The sequence below is a fragment of the Pituophis catenifer genome, unplaced genomic scaffold, assembly GCF_029215685.1.
Source record: "Pituophis catenifer annectens isolate HBS135680 unplaced genomic scaffold, rPitCat1.0.hap2 SCAF_2, whole genome shotgun sequence".
NCBI lineage: Eukaryota > Metazoa > Chordata > Lepidosauria > Squamata > Colubridae > Pituophis > Pituophis catenifer.
In genome coordinates this window covers 127,647,786-127,668,571 of record NW_027256882.1, presented here as the reverse complement: position 1 = coordinate 127,668,571, position 20,786 = coordinate 127,647,786, and the positions used below count along the sequence as shown (strand labels likewise).

At 38.3% G+C, this 20,786-nt stretch overlaps 1 protein-coding gene across 1 annotated transcript in view; it reads right to left on the bottom strand.

Moving 5' to 3' along the window:
- Positions 1–20,786, bottom strand: part of B3GNTL1 (UDP-GlcNAc:betaGal beta-1,3-N-acetylglucosaminyltransferase like 1) — a 146,706-nt gene that overhangs the window by 93,766 nt on the left and 32,154 nt on the right. Inside the window, exon 6 of the mRNA XM_070937479.1 lies at positions 12,182–12,277. Coding sequence (XP_070793580.1) covers positions 12,182–12,277 — 96 coding nt within the window. The remainder of the gene's footprint in view (positions 1–12,181; positions 12,278–20,786) is intronic.

Genomic DNA, 20,786 nt, shown 5'->3' with positions numbered 1-20,786 from the left:
TGCATTTTGTATATTTATTTATTTATTTATTATATTTCTATACCGCCTTTCTCCCGTAGGACTCAATAATATATGCTTCTTTCTGTTTACATAATAATTACTTCACAAACGGTTATATCCAACAGGTGAGCCCTAATGTTAAGCTAAGGATCATGATCACAAATGAAATAATATGATAAACAGAAATGAATAGCAACTGGAGGAACAGTTACTATCTGTATCAGAAAACAATGGAATTACTAGCCTGTATCTTTCAATGAATATGTGCCCTCATAGAGTTATGACATACAATATTCAGGAAAGATTACAACCATTCATAAGGTCCTAGATAATTCAAAGCTAACATTAGACATATTGATCAGAATACATTCTGAAAATAGTCCAGTAAGGTATTTTAGCGCTTACTGACTGTATCACCTCTACATATGATGTTCGAATTTTAGAATATTTCCTTCCCCTTAGTAAAGCATCCTTCTGTAATGAGAACATGGCACAGAAAATCTTTATTCTTGGTTTCTCAGTACCGTATTTTCCGGCATATAAGATGACTTTTTAACACATGAAAATCTTCTCAAAAGTCGGGGGTCGTCTTATACGCCGGGTGTCGTTCTCCTGTAACCAGGCAGATCAGCCCGAAAGGCTCTGACGAGCCTTAAATGGCTCTGGCGATCCAAGCTCTGACGATCTGCTAATCAGGCAACTCAACTGGGATCGCCAGAGCCATGAAGAAGGGAAAAACTTTTCCCCCTCCAGCTTGCTTACCTTAGCTCAGTGGTTGGGGGTCAAACAACCCTTTCACAGGGGTTTTGCAGGTGGTGCAATACAGAAAAACGAGCGCAGCCCTCGCCATCCGGAATGAATGGTGCTGTTGTGGCGGTGGGGGAGGGGGCGGCAGAAGCGGGAAGAAGCGGCGTTTGCGGTGGCTGGAAGCTGTGAGAGTGAAGCACTACTTTCATCTGTACGGCAACAGCATTCCGCCTTGGTATATTTGTGCCAGCCAGTGGCGCAAGACAGCCCTCCTCTCCTGCTGCCTGGGACTCAGAGTGGTAAATGGCGTCTGATCCGGAGAGCAGCTGGATTTTGCTCTCTAATCCGGATGCCAGATCGGCCCCCTGCAAACTCTCGTCTCTCAAGGAGCGCTCCCTGAAGCGGGGCTGGAAACTTTGGTTGGGCTGCTTGAGAGAGGAGAGCTTGCAGGGGGGCGATCTGGTGTCTGCAATGGAGAGCAAAATTCGGCTTTTTCTCTCCACTGTAAGAGTGGCATCCGGCTTTTTCTCTCCATTGTAAGAGCGCTGTAAGAGCAGCAGCCCTCATCTCCTAATGTTTGGGACTCGGAGCGGTAAATGGTGACTGGTCCGGGGAGCAGCTGGATTTTGCTCTCCATTGCGGATGCCAGATCAGCCCCCTGCAAGATCTTGTCTCTCAAGGAGCACTCCCTGAAGCGGGGCTGGAAACTTTGGTTGGACTGCTTGAGAGAGGAGAGCTTGCAGGGGGGCATCTGGTGCCTGCAATGGAGAGCAAAATCCGCCTTTTTCTCTCCGCTGTAAGAGCGGCATCCGGCTTTTTCTCTCCGCTGTAAGAGCGCTGTAAGAGCGTCAGCCCTCATCTCCTAATGCTTGGGACTCGGAGCAGTAAATGGTGACTGGTCCAGGGAGCAGCTGGATTTTGCTCTCCATTGCGGATGCCAGATCAGCCCCTGCAAGATCTCGTCTCTCAAGGAGCGCTCCCTGAAGCGGGGCTGGAAAGTTTGGTTGGACTGCTTGAGAGGAGAGCTTGCGGGGGGGGGGCGATCTGGTGTCTGCAATGGAGAGCGGCATCCGGTTTTTTCTCTCCGCTGTAAGAGCGCTGTAAGAGCGGCAGCCCTCATCTCCTAATGCTTGGGACTCGGAGCGGTAAATGGTGACTGGTCCGGGGAGCAGCTGGATTTTGCTCTCCATTGCGGACGCCAGATCAGCCCCCTGCAAGATCTCATCTCTCGAGGAGCCCGACCAAAGTTTCCAGCCCCGCTTCAGGGAGCGCTCCTCGAAAGATGAGATCTTGCAGGGGGCTGATCTGGCGTCCGCAATGGAGAGCAAAATCCAGCTGCTCCCCGGACCAGTCACCATTTACCGCTCTGAGTCCCAAGCAGCAGGAAACGAAGGCTGCCTTGCGCCGCAAACATACCAAGGCAGAATCCTGATGCTGCACTTTCAGCAGACAGATGAGGGCTGTCTTGGCCATCGGCTGGTGCAAATATACCAAGGCGAATGCTCATGCCGCACAAGTTCAAGTAGTGCTTCGCTCCCACACTTCTTCCAGCCCTCAGTCTCTCAGGGAGATGCTTGACTTCCTCTCAGCCCCCAGACACTGGCTGGCCCATGAGATGAGAGAGAGAGAGAATGAGAGAGAAAGAGAGAGAATCAGAATGAGACAGAGAGAGAAAGAGACAAAGAATGAAAGAGAGAATGAGAGAGAGAGAATCAGAATGAGACAGAGAGAGAAAGAGACAAAGAATGAAAGAGAGAGGGAAAAACAGAATGAAAGAGAATGAGAGAAAGAGACAGAGAGAATCAGAGAGAGAGAGAGTGAGAGAGAATGGGAGACAGAGAAAGAGACAGAGAATGAAAGAGAATCAAAGAATCAGAGAGAATGAGAGAGAGAGAGAGAAAATGAAAGAGAATCAGAATGAGAGAATCAGAATGAGAGGAAGAGAGTGGGGAGAGAGAGAGAAAGAGGGGGAGAAAGAGAATGAGAGAGAAAGAGTGGGAGAGAGAGAAAGAGAAAGAGGGGGAGGGAGAAAGAGAGAAAGAGTGGGGGGAGAGAGAGAAAGGGGGACAGAGAGAAAGAGAGAATGAGAGAGAGGGGGAGAGAAAGAGAAAGAGTGGGGGAAAGAAAGAATGAGAAAGAGAGGGAGAGAGAGAAAGCGAAAATGAGAGAGAGAGAAAGAGAGAATGAGAGAATGAAATAGAAAGAGTGGGAGACAGAGAGAAAGAGACTGAGAGGAGGGAGAGTGCCTGAAGGACCCCATCCTGTACTGGGAGTCCAGGTGCTTCAGCAAGCGGCGCACTGGATTCGTATTAGTGGTCCGCGAAATTTAAAATTATGACGTTGGTGGTCCCTGAGGTCCAAAAGGTTGGGGACCCTGACCTAAGACCATCGGAAAACACATATTTTTGATGGTTTTAGGAATAACTTTATTGTTGGGGGTCCCCACAACATGAGGAACTGTATTAAAGGGTCACAGCATTAGGAAGGTTGAGAACCACTGCCTTAGCTACTTGCCTTGCTTCGCTTGCCTGAATCCATTCCATCAGCAAGCAACTCCCTGCCTGCAATCAAGCAGGCAGGGAGTTGTGGACTTCAACTCCCAGAATTCCTCAGCCAGCAAAACAAAGCTGGCTAAGGAATTCTGGGAGTTGAAGTCTACAAGTCTTAAAGTTGCCAAGGTTTGAGACCCCTGTTCAATTGGGTAAGTTTTTTTCCCCTTTGGGATCTTTAAAAAAAAATAGTTAATTGGGGGATTTTTTAGTTGTTCTTTTTTAGACCTAGCCATTTAAAGTTTAGGAAGTTTTAACTTTAGCTTTCATATAAAAATAAAAATAAAATAAAATAATATAATATTTGTGCAGCTTTCTGAGATTTAGTGTGTTTCTGTAGTGATTCACTCTAACTACACAAACACACAAAATCTCACAAAGCTGTATGTGGAATTTTGTGTGTGTAAAGTGTGAAAGTTGTTTTTTTGGGCTTTTTGTGGCTGTGTGAGGTTCCTGCTTGTTTCAGGGGCCATTTTGGGTCTAGCACAGCTGCTTTTACATTGTGGATGAGCCAGTTGTGTTGTGTTGTGTTGTGTTCTTTTGTGTTGTGTGTGTGTAAAGTGTGAAAGTTGTTTTTTGGGGCTTTTTGTGGTTGTGTGAGGTTCCTGCTTGTTGCAGGGGCCATTTTGGGTCTAGCACAGCTGCTTTTACATTGTGGGTGAGCCAGTTTATGTTTTTTTAATTTTTATTTGGTGTGCGTTGGAAGAGGGGTAGTCTTATACGGCGAGTATAGCCCAAACCCTATATTTTAACAGGAAAATTTGGGAGTCGTCTTATACGCCCAGTCGTCTTATACACCGGAAAATACGGTAGTTTTCCTTTTATAGCAGGTGTCATATGGAGGAATATTCAAACATATAATAAGCAACAATAAGCTATGAGCAATTACCACAGCCAAAAACTTGCAACAAAATTTGCACATTTCTTTTCATTTTTTCCTTTAACTTTTGATTACAACAAATTATGTTATTAAAAACTTTGTTATTAAATGAGATGACTATAATCATTTGTAGAATCCTTAAAAATATGGATTAAGAAAAGCATACACTATTTCACTTCAGAGTATTTGTTCATCTAAAAAATTTTCAGGAAAACAATTCACTCAGTCTTAATTTATAATCTTTGAACTCCCACCACTATAAACTATACTATAAACGTTTAAGAATTAAAAAAAAAATTATAGGCCAATTCTACAAAGATTTTCTATGCATCGCATTTAACTCTGTGGGTTTGTGTTTAAGAAAACATTTCAAGAATTAAACTGTTGCTCTTTCAAATTCCAGTTCTATTCAAAACATGAACGTTTGCCTCATACAGCCAATTATTATCCCATGTTAAAAGAATGCTTTTGTTTCATTAGGCAGAAAAATCACTTTACAAATATACCATTTTTTGTTTGTTTGTTTGTTAAAATCACATTTTTACTGAACAGGAGACAGGAATTTTTAATTTAAAAGAAAAAATAAAAAGAGAGATTAATTACAAAAATGAGGTTGTATGAGTTAACTGGGCTGTTGCCCACACAGGCTGCTCACACTGTCACCCAGCGTGCTAAGAGGAAATAGTTGCAGCTTTGAGCCTTGATCTGCCCACGTGAAATGAAGCATGCTGGCTGACCACAGAATGGCCTGTGTTCCCTTTTGCAATTGCCAACATCTGCTGGGCAGATCCATGCATAATTTTATAACCCAAAGCTCTCTCCTACCTTCTCCAAACCAAAGTGTGTTATGTTTTTGAAAATATACATACAGTAATCCAAAGCAGATTTTACTTAAGAATTTTATATTGCTCATTGATGAAGGATTTTTAAATACCACAAAAATGGAAAGGTAGGCTAGAATATTTCAGAGCAATGATGGCTAACCTTTTCCGGACCAAGTGTTCAAAGCGCATGAGCGTGCGAATGTACGCCACCTCATGTTCCCCACCCCCTCTGCATGCACGTGCAGCCCCCTGCATGCACCCCGCCCCTTGGGCATGCGCGGCAGAGACCTGAAGACCAGCTGGCCGACAGGAGGCGCACGCACATGCGCAGCAGAGCTAAACTGTAGTGACGGCTTACGTGTCATCAGAGAGGGTGCTGCATGCCACCTCTGGCACGCGTGCCATAGGTTCGCCATCACAGTTTTAGACAGTAAATAAGCTTGAGTTATTACTGTACGTGATTTTGAAATGTGGAATGTTTATCAACATCCTGAAATATGAACGAGGGTATAGCTTTTCAATTTGTAGTAATGACAAAACAAAAATTGTTTATTTATTGTTGATTGATAATTCAGCAACCCACAATTGTGCACAGCAAAATCATCTTTGTAACTCAATCATCTATTCAATTGCAGCATGTTCCATAGAAAGGGTGCCCTAATTAGGATATCCTAATTTAATTAAATTACCCCTGGCTGTTGCTCACCAGCAATAATATCAGTCTGGTGCCATTATACCAAAAATATTAATCTCTATGATGATAAATATTACTCTTTTAGTTTAAAATGGAATATTTCAAAGGAGTTTAGTGCTCCATAATAGGAACTTACCTTTATGTAAATAATATTGGTATACAATATATCAGAGTTATGTAAAATGGATTCAGTAAAAAACATGAACTATTTTACTTATGCAATAGGTGCTATTTTATTTTTATTTTATTTATTTATATTCTGGCTTTATTATTTTTATAAATAACTCAAAGTGATAGATATGCTCTTTCCACCTCCTATTTTCCCCTCAACAACAATCTTGTCAGGTATGTTGGCCTGAGAGAGAAAGAGAGTGTGTCTCAAAAGTCACCCAACTGTCTTTCATATCTAGGGACTAGAATTAACAATACAGTCCTTGCAGTTTGAGATTAAATTTAGCTACCATTGGTTTTAAATCACCCAGTCTCTGGTACTGAAGGTTAAATTCAAGAAAAATAATAACTGCAAAGTAAAGATGAGTCTGAAAGGAAAAAAAATGTACAATCTGTTAAATTTCAACAGCAGGGATTATTTTATGAAGACTATGCAATGAACAAAAGCACAGACCATAGTGTTCCAAGAAATTCACTCCCACATGACAACATACTAGGCACACATTTATCAGAGCAATGTAAAAATGTACACTGTAGTTTTGACATTAAGGTTAGAACATTTCAGGCCTTCCTGACCATACTAAGGAAGTTGTAAATGTTACTTGAAGATAAAATTCAGACAAAGAAGTATTTCAATTTATATATAAATTAGAACCTACCTTTTCCATAAAGGCTCAGGACTGTTACATATTATACTAAATATAATTCGTGTTTCCCCGAAAATAAGACCGGGTCTTATTGTCTTTTGACCCCCAAAAAACCGGTTAGGGCTTATTTTCGGGGAGTCTTTTTTTCCCCATATACCGATATGAGGTGGTGGCAGGCCGACCGGCCCCTTGTGCCAGCTTCCCAAAGGGTCGCAGCACGCCATCCCACCGTTCACGAGACAGCTGATTTGCGGTGCTGCTCATGCCGCCTTTTCCAGCAAGCATGGCCGTAGCCGATTACAGCCACAAAAGAAGGAAGAGGCCAAGCGACGCACCCCATATGCCACACGTCCACCTTACCTAACAGTGACAGTCACAGCAGGCAATTCCATCCACGGAACAACTGCCTTGTGGGTGCTGCTCCAGCCACTGCCTCCAGCAAGCTTGGCCATTTTTGCCATCGACTGGGGCCACAAAAGCAGCAGGAGGCCAAGCAATGCGCCCCATGCATCTCAGGCTGGCCTTCCGAAGAGTACTGTAGCAGCAGCTATCCACAATTCTTTTACCATTATTTCATCCCAACCCATGTGGCCCAGTACGGTGTTAAAAATGAACATTCAGAAATGTTACCATGGCTGCAGAGGTCTCCTTCTGCAACACTCTGCTTCCGCACTTTCGGAGCAAACCTCTTCCTTCCCTGATCCGCGGGCTCCAATTAAGGGGCCATGCAGCCCTGAGGTGACTGTGCTGATCACACCCACCCACTTCAATAGACCTTATTTTTGGGATAGGGCTTATATTAGGCCTACCCCCAAAAATCAGGCTAGGCCTTACTTTTTCAATAGGTTATATTTTTTGGGAAACACTTTAGTTAATTTATTCACTTGATTATGCTTAGGAGGGTGCCAGCCTTATATAGGAAAAATACATGAGAAAACCACCTTCGGAAAATTTCCACCAAGGGTTATGGTTAGGTCTCCATGAATTCGGACAGCAAAATGGACATTGCCAATGGATTTGGAGGGCTTGATTATGCTTAGGAGGGTGCTGAGTTTTCAAGCCAGGCTTATCTATATTTCTAGTAAAATACCATATTTTTCCATGTATAGGATACTACTTTTTCTTTAAAATATTTACTTGAAAATGAAGAGGTGTCTTACACAGGAGGCAGAGAGGAGAAAGCCACACATGCTGAATGAGCCTCTATTTTATATTCCTCTCTATTTATATTCCTCTCTATTGTAGTTGTTTCCTGTATCACATTGCCACTCTAGGTTTCATTTCTATTGTTCCTGTGATGCATTTCCTGTTCTTGTTGTATTTCTCACTCTGACAAGATGGCTTCTGCACACTAATGGCTTGTAATGTGCTTACTACAAGAAACTACATGAAACATAGGGGTGGCTTATACCTGGGGGCATCTTATAGACCACGGGTGTCAAACTCAATTTCATTGAGAGCTGCATCAGGGTTGTGTTTGACCTTGGGGGGCTGGGGGGGCAGGGGGCATGGCCAGCTTGATGTCACTCATGTCGGGGGTGCCTGTGCCAATGAAAACCAGGGCAGCCCCATGGGCCAGCTCTAACCCCGTGGGCCGGATCTGGGCCGGGGCCTTGAGTTTGATACCCCTGTTTATAAATGGAAAAATATAGTACATGGGACATTTAGAGCCTGCCTTATCTACATTTCCTGGAAAATACATGGGGAAAATCTCCTTGTCGGGAAAATGCAGCTGGGGTTAAGGTTAGGTCTCCATGAATTTGGAAATGGACATCGCCTAATGGATTCAGAACACTTGATTATGCTTAGGAAGGTGCCGAGTTTTTGAGCCAGCCTTATCTACATTTCCTGGAAAAATTCATGTTTATGAAATTGCCTATGAACTATGTGTTGCACAATTATTTAAAACAGAACAATATCTAAAAGTACAGTAACAAAACAAGAAAAGAAATTCAATATTTCATCTGAGTCATGTTTTGTATATGGCAGTGTTTCCCAAACCTAAAAATTGCCCCAAATTAGGTAATTTGTTCCCTTGGGTAACAACACATTAATGCATTATCAAATCACAATAGGAACAGTTAAATAAAGACTTTCTAATAAGCGGTTTTGGGTAATGTAGGAAAGAATTTGGAAGAACTGGCATGTTGAATCAGCAGGAGCATTATTTTAAAGAAAGAAAATGAAAAGAAGGGATTTTGTTTAGATACATAAATATATAACAGCAAATCTAATAGCAAACAAAAAAGAGGATACTTTCACCTTGGTTTGGTTGGTTGGTGGTTAGGGTTGGGTGTTTTGTTTTTAATTCCATTGCCACTAAAATATTAGCTCCTAAAATAAACTTTACTACCAGCAGAAATACAAGTCTGAATGTATAGATCTCAAAAGTGCTTTATATGCATGAATTCATTCTGATAACAGGTGCTGGTTATAAGTGTGAAGTAATTTAAATGTGGGCTAGCATGAAAAATTGAAGAAAATTCCCCATAAATAATAAAAGCTAACTATTTTACAGAGTTTCTGTTTCAATAACCTCTTTTAAGACAGCAGCAACTCCTACATGGCATTTCATTTTGCTTTGTTTGCCAGCCATGTGCATATAATAATAGATTTTGAAATGTGCATGCTGCTTGTTTTTCTGCAAGATCAGATCACACTTGCCCACATCAGAGAATCCAGTTCATCCACAGGGCAATGCCCAACAGCTCCGCAGCGGCCTGAAGCAGACCACTTCCTCCTTCATATTCCGGATGCCTTACAACCACTCACATTTCCTTTGGGGCTAGGGCATGGCTAACATTTTGCCTTACCACAGAAGCCATGTATGCCCTTCCTCCCCTCCTTTGTGATTACACTACTTCTCAAACTGTGAGGTAGCTGAACAAACTGTACTTTTACAATAACCACTGATTAATAAGCAAAGAAAGCAGATTATAAACATATAATCTGCCACAGAAGATAGCTGGCTCCAAATATTTTAAAACCATAGTATCATACATAGTTCTGTGCTTTGGTGCAAATTCAGAAACTAAGAAGTTTCCTATGAACCAGTAAATGATTAATAATTATTAAACATCTAAATAGCTCCTTAAGCATTCTATGACTCACCTTGAGGCAAGAGGGATGGCAAATAAACCTAATAAATAAATAAATAAAAATATCACACTTGTCCCTTAAAGGACAAATCTTATTTTTAATGTTATAAAAGAAAATATATATCACAAGCAGGTGGATCAGAAATTGCTTTCTTAGTATCAGAATTAGATTGAATTCTCCACCTGTAGAATGATATCAATCAAATTCCTAAAGGTGCTTTTTCCAAAACGCTTCGCTTCTCATCCAAGAAGCTTCTTCAGTTCTCAGACTGAATTACCTGGCTATCCATTTAGGTAAGTGGTTCTTATACTGTTTGAGATAATTAACTCTTTCCTGATATCGAATAAGGTCATTACCCATATCCGCACCCAAAAAACTTTACTCAGACATTGTTTTATAAAAACATCTCAATAGTAGCGATCCCAAACTAAATCCCCAACTTGCAAATGATTTACATCTTTAAGCAACAAGAATTCTACATGGCAATGAACCTGATGTCAGGTACAGTCTCCCTAATTGTCTTCTCAGCATTTAATCTATGGTTTATTAATATCCAAGGCTATGATGAGAACTGATCTGGTGTGGTCAATACTGAAGCTCTTAAGCAGAAGGGAACTGCAATCAAGATAGAGAACTGTTACCCTGAGGAGAAAGGATCAAATTAGGCTTTCAGTGCTTCAACATCTTATACTTCCTGGATAACAATGGTATGGTAGAAAGGAGTTCTATTTCACTTGAAAGTGAAGGTTATGTTAGCTGCTCTTGTGGCCCCTGAGGGAGGTAGAGAGGTGAGAGGACTGGTACTTACGGCTGAACAAATAGTTTTGACTGCTTGCCTGTTCTCACTGTCAGAACATTTTGAAAATAATATGCTTAGGGCCATAGGCCTCAAGGAAGAAAATGAGATAGAGATAAGTAATAAAAGAAATTTAGGTTACAAACAAGAATTATTTTGGGGACAAAGGAAGGGAGGTAAGGAGGGAGGGAGGGAGGAAAGCTAGGATCAAAAACACTAGGGGGGAACTAGGATATTTGGTAGATTACATTTACTAGATGAAACATCTTTCAGCAAAGCTACAGAAGTTTCCAAAATATTATGCAAGTAAAATATGTGACAAGAGAGACATCAAATTGGGTTGATTGGGGACAGAGGTTGAGTTTCGTATTGGGGTTTTATTTCGGTAAGCCACATGGTGTCACTGCAAGTGAGTTGGCAGCCATATAAATTTTCTACATAAATACTAAAGGAGAATGGCACAAAGCGGTTATCATTTTAATAGGTCAAACAACTAGTAAAAAGAGTAGATGCTGCTATTAGTAACATCACTTATTTTTCCATACAATTATTTATTTGAAAATCTGGATTTCTGTTATTTTGTGTTACTTCATTTGTATAAAGCTTAAAGAGATTATTTTACAAATTATTTCACACTTCTACATAATATCAAAAATAATGTTTCCCCAAAAATAAGACCCTGTCTTATATTTTTTTGAACCCTGAAATAAGCACTTGGACTTATTGCCATGCGCTCAAAAGCCTAATTCGGCTTATTATCAGGGGATGTCTTATTTTGGGGGAAACAGGGTAAATATCTAAATAAACTTGAATAAGTGGACATTGATGTCTTCAGATTTGTAAATTGTGTTTTCTATACTTTTATAGTAGGATTTTTGTTTGACTTTAGTGACAAAGAGTTTAGAGACCATAAGATAACACTGAGATAAATAAAACATTAGTTCTTCTATCTACTTATTGGAAGCAACCTCAAAAAGAATCAGAAAGAGGGTCTTCCTCCCCCCTCTCTTCTTTTTCACCCTTTCTCTCTTTGAATTTACCAACCACAATTGTATTCTGCATTCTCATATCCTAAAGCAAATTAAAAATAGCAAGCAATCTGTTACATCCATCCATGCATCCATCCTTAGCATGAGCTACAAAATTCCAAAAATGATTCCAAAGTCACAGACTGATGCAGAATCACAAACATTATGGTTTCATAGAGACATAACCTTATGTCTCCTTGGTCAACTTTTCTAAGATAAATTGGCTTCCCCATAAGATCTAAGAAAATGCAAAGTTAATGCAATTTTAATTATGTTAGAATCTTAACTATGGTTGCACATGATTTTAAATAAAGCTAAGAAGATAATTAACAAATTGTTTAGTATTTATAGTTTTTATTAGCAATTTTAATTCATATTTGGCTATTCCTCACTTCCTGAAATGCTGCTTTAATCCACTTAGATATATATGCATGTCTTTGTATTATTCTAAGCAGAATCGAGCTTAGATTTTCTGCTGTCAGAATTCCATTGGTTGATCATTATCTCATTTCTTTTTTTTCACCTACCCCACTCATCAAAATCTATCCTGGAGATGTATAGTGCATATTTTGAAGAGGGATATACAGAAAGAAACACTGTGTGAGCAGAATGGGATTATGTCTTACTTTCAAATGGCTTTAAATATCCTGCTTCCATGTTCAAAGCAGACAAATCAAATCAAATTATGTACAATATAAATGGGAAAATACACTCTAATTTTCAGTTGTACAAATATACTCAAATACCTGAGTAAGAAGCTGATCATGTGTTAAATTATTGATCCACCTAGTATAGCGCTCAGTAGCTTCTGCTGGTTCTCTCTTAATTTGGCAACCTATAATCTGAAAATAGAAACAAAAACATTTTGATGAATGCAGATAATACAACCAAAAATGGGAAAGGTATTTAAGAAATGTGTTGAAGATTTTTTTTAAAAAAAAATCTGTCTTTGAACTACAGAAGATTGCAGTAAGAGTCTGGCAAATCAGATTCATATAATTGGTTTTTATTTTAATGGAGTCAGAATCAGTATTACCGTACCTTTCACAGCATAGTGTAACATCATTATTTCTATAATAGTTGCAATTTTAGCTGGAGAAAATGAAGGATATGTTTTCAATATTCTGCTCTGTTTACATGCCTTTTCATTTTTCTTCCTTTGTATTATTGTAAGCCACCTATAGTAGCCCCATGGTGAGATAAACGACAAATTTAATAAATAAATAAATATAAAAATAATTAAATTATTCTGCATACTATATACAATTAGTGTTTATTTTGTATTATTTTCTATCATTTACAAGTTATTGCACATGACACTAATTTATTAGCAAGTTATGCAAAACCTTTTCTTTCCAAAATTAAAAACAAGCTACATGGCAGATTTGGCTAAAAGTATAAAACATGAAATTAGTTTTTATATAATCATGCAACTGAAATGGATCATTGAGACCACTACATCCATCTCACTCCTCAAAGTTAAGAAATTCAAATAAGATTTCACCTATTCTATTTTTGTGCACTATTTGCTTTCTAAGTAAATAATTTTGCATCTGTTTCTGTCAATTTTCACTGTTATTTTTAATATATTACTCTATGCTATCAGTTTGAATTTAATTATCATTCTACAATATTACTATCTCACCCAAAGTTATGTTAGTGGCAAATCTGATAAGCATTTACTACACTTCATAATCCCAATAATAGATATAAATGTTAAGGTGTATCAAGGATTTAATCTTGTGGTATTCTTGAAACTTCACTTGTATCAGCCAGCTACTATATAACTACTTAACCAGTTACCAGTTCACATTTAATTAATTAGTTTGTTTATTAAAATGCTACCGAATATTCTGTCAAATTTATCTATCAGAAACTATTCAGAACCTGAGAAAGTAAATAATCATTTGCAAAACAATACCAGCTCAAAACACCTGCACATTCCTCCAGTATTACGAAAACTATTAGTCAGTTCTCTTGTTCTTCAAATAGTTTTTACCGAGAGAATGAAGAAGTCCCTGCCCTAATAACCTAAAAATAAATTGGGTGCTAAAGTGAAAGTATTCAATTGCTGAGATTTCTCAACACTAATCCCTCTTCTAATTATAAAGGACTTTACAAGAATCTTGTTCTCTGTTTGAAAGAGTTTGAGAAAACTCCTGACATCATGGTATGTTTCTGATATCAAGGTATGTTACATTCAGCACCAACTTTGCTTGTTGGAAGCTTTCTGTAAAGGATGTAAATGGCAATCACATTACTCCAAGATGCTGCAATCATTGTGAATACATGCTGATGGCCAAGCGCCCACCTTTTCATGTGTAACTGGATGGTTGAAAATCACATTTTTCAATCACTGTAATTTTGAATGGTCACTAAACATGCAATTATTAAGTCAAAGATTACCATATTTTTTGGAGTATAAGACGCACTGGAGTATAAGACGCACCTTAGTTTTTTGGAAGGAAAATAAGAAAAAGGCTGATTGGCGGGCGGATCGGTCTCCCAGAATACCCCCAATCAGCTGTTCCCAGAGGTGAATTTTAGCAACAGGTTCGTTGGTTGTGAGCTCTGTGCCTTGCTTTTTTTTCAGCTCCTGAAACCTCTGTTTGAGAGGCTGGGTGGGGCTACATTCAGAGTATAAGACACACCCAGATTTTTACCCTCTTTTTTGGGGGGGAAGGATGCGTCTTATACTCTGAAAAATACGGTACCTGTAGAATTTTCATCCTCAATAAGTACTGGGGTTATAAATTACAAACCACCAAATGTAACAAACTTATGTTATTTGCACTGTCATATACTGTAAGTACTCTGATTTGAGTATATCAGTTGCCATCAATCCAATCGGTTATTAAATAGAAATACTGAGCCACTGAAGGAAGGTGGAAGGAGTCACTGGATAAGAATTTATCCAGATAAATTCCAAGATAAATATTTATAATAAGAAAATGTGCTGCTTGGTCATATTCCATCAGAATAAGGTTTCCATGGTATCTTATCCATTTAAAGGAGCATTATTTTAAAGTACAGACCTTTCTAAACTAATGGCAGATAACTTGTTTTCATTTAAGAATGAGATATTGCTTGTATCTAAAGTTTCTTTTCTTTTACCTTCATTTTTATTTCATGAGTTTTATAAAATAAATCTGATGAACATGAGAATTATATGTGGGGTAGTTCAAAAGAATAGATGAAAACAAATACGAAGTGCTGGGCAAGCACAATTCTGCTGATCTGAAAGGCATTTCTTTAGAAAATGATAGAAAGCTTAGCTTTTGTACACAAAGCAGACTGACCTGGCCAAAGCTACACAAATACAAATTAATGAACAGCTGCCAAGAGGTGACAGATTAGTCTTAGTTCTGCTTTTTTAAAGCCACATTTCCAATTAAAGTACAGTACAATGTATAAGCTAGTCAACTCCAAATTGTGAAAGACATTAATGAAAAAGTAGCCTGGCTGTAGCCATGTTCGTATCTTTGAAATATCAAGAAACCATATTAAGGCTTCTAGAAAGTACAAGGCATTGTTATCCACTAACTGTTTGTGAATCAGATGAACTAAAAGTAGCTGGGTTTTAAGAAAAACTAAAGGACAGCACATTCAGGAGAAAACACATTTTAAAGCTTGCTGTTTCAGAACTTTTCATAAAAAGTTGCCAAATTGTCAATAAACAAGATTTACTAAGCATGAAGTAGTGGACAAGGAACACAACTCAGAAATATTATTTAAGCTCCACAGTTTTCCCAAAAGAAATTTATGTGGTGTTTGTGTATGTGCATACAGGCACATATATCTGAATAGATGAATGGCATCACAATGAAAATGAATTTCCATCATCTTCTAATGAGAAGATCTGCAAATATGTTCCATATAGCCCACCAATTTTTTCTCTCATCTAATTATGTCCATTTTCAGCATGGCAACCAATTCATATGATATTACATTCACATAATACAGACATTATTACAGCTTGTCCAAGTACATAGTCCTTGCAGCTTAAAATCCAAGGATATTATAGCTCAGAAGATTTATAGATTGAGTTTATTGCTCAGTTGTTGTTCAGACTAACAAATTTAAAATCATTCTATTTATTTAAGATATTCTAAGCCTCTTCTCAAAATAACATACTACAATTTAAGGTAATTATTTGGGGAAGCTGATCTCCTGGTCTTAGTTATAATATTCCATGTCCATTTAAATATTAAACTAAAACATACAGAACTATTGAGAATTATTCTAATACTTGGCCCACAGTAGAAAAGGCCCTGTTATTTAAGCATCCCATTACTATTTAAGAGAAGGATCTCAAAACACAGCAGATAGTTAATATTTTATGGGATGATAAAAAACACATATGAAGGTTGATACCCACTCATCTGTTCCCTGTATTTTAGCTCATCATGCTAAAAATTCCAGAGGAGATTAGAAGACTTGTTCATAGGTAATAAACAACTTTTGAAAGTAAGTACAGTCCTTTATACTCTTTTAAAAAGTAGTCGTGTATTCCTTATTGGAACATTCTTATCCACTCAGAATTTCAACAATTTTTCTCTGATTGCTAGCCTTTACTTTTGGGATAAGATATAAAAAAAGTCTCCTTCAACAAATTATCATTCCTAAATTCCCTGTCAAATCTGAAGCAAAAACCCCTTTGTCGTGTTGATGGTTACTGACCACAGAATTACTTCTATTGACTGCCCGTTTTTGAAGCCTAGATGTGTTATTTTTGAGAATTGTAGGGTCTCATCATCTACCAGAAAATATTTTAAAAATTATATACCGTATGTTGTGACAATCTGTTAAATCAACAGTTTTAGGCACTGTGTAAAAACAGGGATGCTATCATTTGTATATTCCATTAGGATCTTACCATCTCTTGGTTAAAATGATGAAGATTGACAACCCCTTGAGAATGAGAAATTTGGGGTTTTGATACAGCTTCCTGGCCACATGTGATTTGCATTGTGTATTTGCTTTGACTTAGTATTTTTTGAACATACTTTTTCCAAAACATATTTTGAGAACTTTTCCTAAATAGTGGGCTTTCAAATAAAGTCCCAAGATATTCTTAATACAGAATTCCTTATAAAATTGCAGCCTGATCTCCAGTGGTTTTTATAAGGCAAATTTACTAATACTGTTTGTAGTTGTTCCAAGATACCTTTTGTTCATCACAAAATTACCAGTTACATAACAAGAGACTGCCTAGCTACATGTTTCTCGGACATTTAGAAAGTTTAATAGATTATAGTGGAATTCTTAGCATTTTGTAGCATCTTCATTTCATTCTTTCCTATTACAGGTTTTAATACAAAGAAGTTGAGGCATAGATTGTTAGGGTTTGCTTTTATAATATTGTTTCTTTAAACAATATTATAACCTTAAAACAAAATAATTTAAATTCAGTGGTATTTTTCTTTAAAACTGATATTTTGATGGTGGTAATTGCTTCTTTGCTTTCTTTCTATTCCATTAGTGGTATATACAGAAAGGAAAATAAAAAATGTGAATAATAGAATCATGATCATGCAGAAAAAAGTAGATGAAACACTGCATGAGATTTTTCAAATTCAAATAATTGTAGTTATATTGCTTAAAAATACCTCTTTGGTTGTTCTTAGAAAGGTGGTATAAATTTAATTTTTTTAAAAAAATTTGATTTATATGCTGCCCTTCTCTGGAGACTCAGGGCGGCTTACAGTGCGTTAAGCAATAGCCTTCATACTTTTGTATATTTATACAAAGTCAGCTTATTGCCTCCACAAACTAGGTCCTCATTTTACCTACCTTAGAAAGGATGGAAGGCTGAGTCAACCTTGAGCCTGGCGAGATTTGATCTTACTTTAATTGCAGACAGCTGGTGTTAAATTACAGTGCTTCTGTCTGAGCTATCCAGGCTCCTTAATTTAATGTGACTAAATTAATTTAATTTAATTTAATGTGAATAAATTCTGCTTTTTATAAATCTTAACAGAAATGTTACACATTTACGAATTGCAACAGTTACCACAGTTATGTTGGAATGCTGTACAATTGTTGGTTGTTTTACTCCTATGCCCTCTTTCTGATTCTGAAAAAGAAGAACATTAGTGGTAGAAGATAGTGGTTAATGTTCATTCTCTTTCAAATCAGCTCCTAAAGGTAGAATGTAACTTTACCAAGAATGAACTGCTAAAGTAAATCCCTAAATGAAGAGCAGATTACTAGATATGCTCCTGACCCATAAATAAATACTGAGTTTCTTTGAAGTTTGGCCTATCCGCTTTGATCTATCCAAGACCTTTTGAATTTCTGACCTTCAACTGTGGGTGCTGAACTCCTTTGAAATCAGTCCTTGCTGCCTAAGTAATGAACATACAAAAAGCCTAAAGATGGAAGAAGGAGTCCAACTGTTGCACTTAATGTTTCCAGAAAATAATATATGGACAATATGAAACTGTATGGAAAAACACCATACAGTATGGTGTTTCCAAACTGTATGGAAAAACACATCTCTGCTCAACACTGTCCATATATGCAGCCAAGATATTGCAATGGATTTTGGGCTGGGCAAATGTGCCATCCTTACCATCCACAGAGGAAAAATAGTAAAAACTGAAGGAATTAAGATGCCCTTATGGAAATAACATCAGAATATGGATGAAGACCATCAGTACAAATACCTGGGCATCCTTCAAGCTGACAACATCAAGCACACTGAAGTCAAGAAGAAAGTTAGAAGCGAATATATCATAAGTGTGAAGATCATCTTAAACTCCAAACTCAGTGGATGAAATACTATCAAGGCAATTAACACCTGGGAATTACAGTCATTAAATACACAGCTGGAATAGTGAACTGGGCTCAAGTAGAACTAAGAACCCTCTATAGAAAGCCCAAAAAAATAATGACAATGAATCAAACCCTTCATCAACACAGTGATTTTGATTCTACTTATCCAAGAAAACAGGTGAGAGAGGAATGTTGAAAGTACACCAGACTGTTGAAGAAGAAGAAAAGACCATTGGAAGAATATCTGATGAACAGTGAAGAAGATGCACTGAAACTAATATAACATGAAGTCTTACATAGTCCTGGATAGACCAAACTGGCCTACAAGAAAAACCAAATAAAAGAGAGAGAAAATAAATGGCAGGCAGAGCAAATAACAATAAAACCTGGCATTGGCTAAGAGCAGGAAAGTTGGAGAAAGAGACAGAGGAACAAAGTCTGGCAGTAGAGCAGAGCAGAGCAGAGCAGAGCAGAGCAGAGCAGAGCAGAGCAGAGCAAAGCAAAACAAAACAAAACAAAACAAAACAAAACAAAACAAAACAAAACAAAACAAAACAAAACAAAACAAAACAGAATTCTTTATTGGCCAAGTGTGATTGGACACACAAGGAATTTGTCTTGGTGCATACACTCTCGATGTACATAAAAGAAAAGATGCATTTGTCAAGAATCATAAGATACAACACTTCCAACACTTAATGATAGTCATAGGGAACAAATAAGCAATCAAATCACATTAGGAAACAGTCAAGGATACCAGCAACAAGGTTACAGTCATACAGTCATAAGTAGGAGGAGATGGGTGATAGGAATGATGGGAAGATTAATAGTAATGCAGACTTAGTAACTAGTTCGACAGTGTTGAGGGAATTATTTGTTTAGCAGAGTGATGCTGTTCGGGAAAAAACTGTTATTGTGCCTAGTTGTTCTGGTGTGCAGTGCTCTATAGTGTCATTTTGAAGGTAGGAGTTGAAACAGTTTATGTCCAGGATGCGAGGGGTCTGTAAATATCTTCTCAGCCCTCTTTTTGACTCGTGCAGTATATAGGTCCTCAATGGAAGGCAGATTGGTAGTAATTGCTTTTTCTGCAGTTCTAATTATCCACTGAAGTCTGTGTCTGTCTTGTTGGGTTGCAGAACCAAACCAGACAGTTATAGAGGTGCAGATGACAGACTCAATAATCCTCTGTAGAACTGTATCAGCAGCTCCTTGGGCAGTTTGAGCTTTCTGAGTTGGCGCAGAAAGAACATTCTTTGTTGTGCTTTTTTGATGACGTTTTTGATGTTAGGTGTCCATTTTAGGTCTTGAGATATGGTAGAACCTAGAAATCTGAAGGTCTCTACCGTTGATACTGTGTTGTCTAGTATTGTCTAGTATGGGAGGGTTTCTCCTAAAGTCCACCAATAATGCACTGAAAGATCTGTTAAGAAATGCCATTTGCCTGCAAGCAACAACTGGAGGGACTGTAAAATAGGCAAAGTAATAGAAAATGAAGAAGCTAAAGTGCTCTGGAACTTTAGATTTCAAACAGAAAAGCACCTGCCACAGAACACCCAGACTTAACAACTGTCAACATGAAAGACAAGATACTGAACAGAAGAAGAGAAAGAACTGTAGAAAAGGTAAGTGGACGAACCATAATGGGGGATGGGAAAAGGGGGGTGAGGCCCAGTGGGGTGGGATGCATGTCCAAAGGCCCATGGAGACCCAGTTGGGCAGAATGGGGGAAGACAAATGAGAGGCCCACTGCAGAGTCCCTGTGGTTGATTATAAGGTCAGGTGGATTGCCAAGCACCAGAATTTTATTGATGTGACTGCAGATCCACTGTAGCAACTTCTGGTAGGGGTCCTAAGTCTCTTCGTTCAGCATCATAATTTCAAACGGTCACTGAACAAATAGTCATAAGTCTATGCAGGCACCAAACATCCGAAAAGGAAACAGAAAACCAAAAACTACAATGAATGCAGAATCATACACGATTTTTGTTGTTCCAATGTCATGTATCTGCACTATAAATATGTTCATATTATGGGTGGACAGAAATTTAGTTTAATCTGCATTTAATATGAATCTGCATTTAATATGAAAATATTTTATTTTCCTGGGCTCCAAGGTCACCGCACATGGAGACTACAGCCAAGAAATTAAAAGATGCTTGCTCCTGGGGAGGAAAGCTATAGCAAATCTAGACAGCATACTAAAAAGCAGAGACATCACCCTGCCAACAAAAGTGTGTTTAGTCAAGGCCATGGTTTTCCCAGTTGCAATGTATGGCTGTGAAAATTGGACCATAAGGAAGACTGAGCGCCAAAGAATTGAGGCCTTTGAACTATGGTGCTGGAGAAGACTCCTGCAAACCCCTTGGACTGCAAGGTGATCAAACTGGTCAGTCCTAAAGGAGATCAACCCTGACTGCTCTTTAGAAGGCCAGATCCTGAAGATGAAACTCAAATACTTTGGCCACCTAATGAGAAGGAAGGACTCACTGGAGAAGAACCTAATGCTGTGAATGATTGAGGACAAAACAAGAAGGGGACAACAGAGAATGAGGTGGCTGGACGAAGTCACTGAAG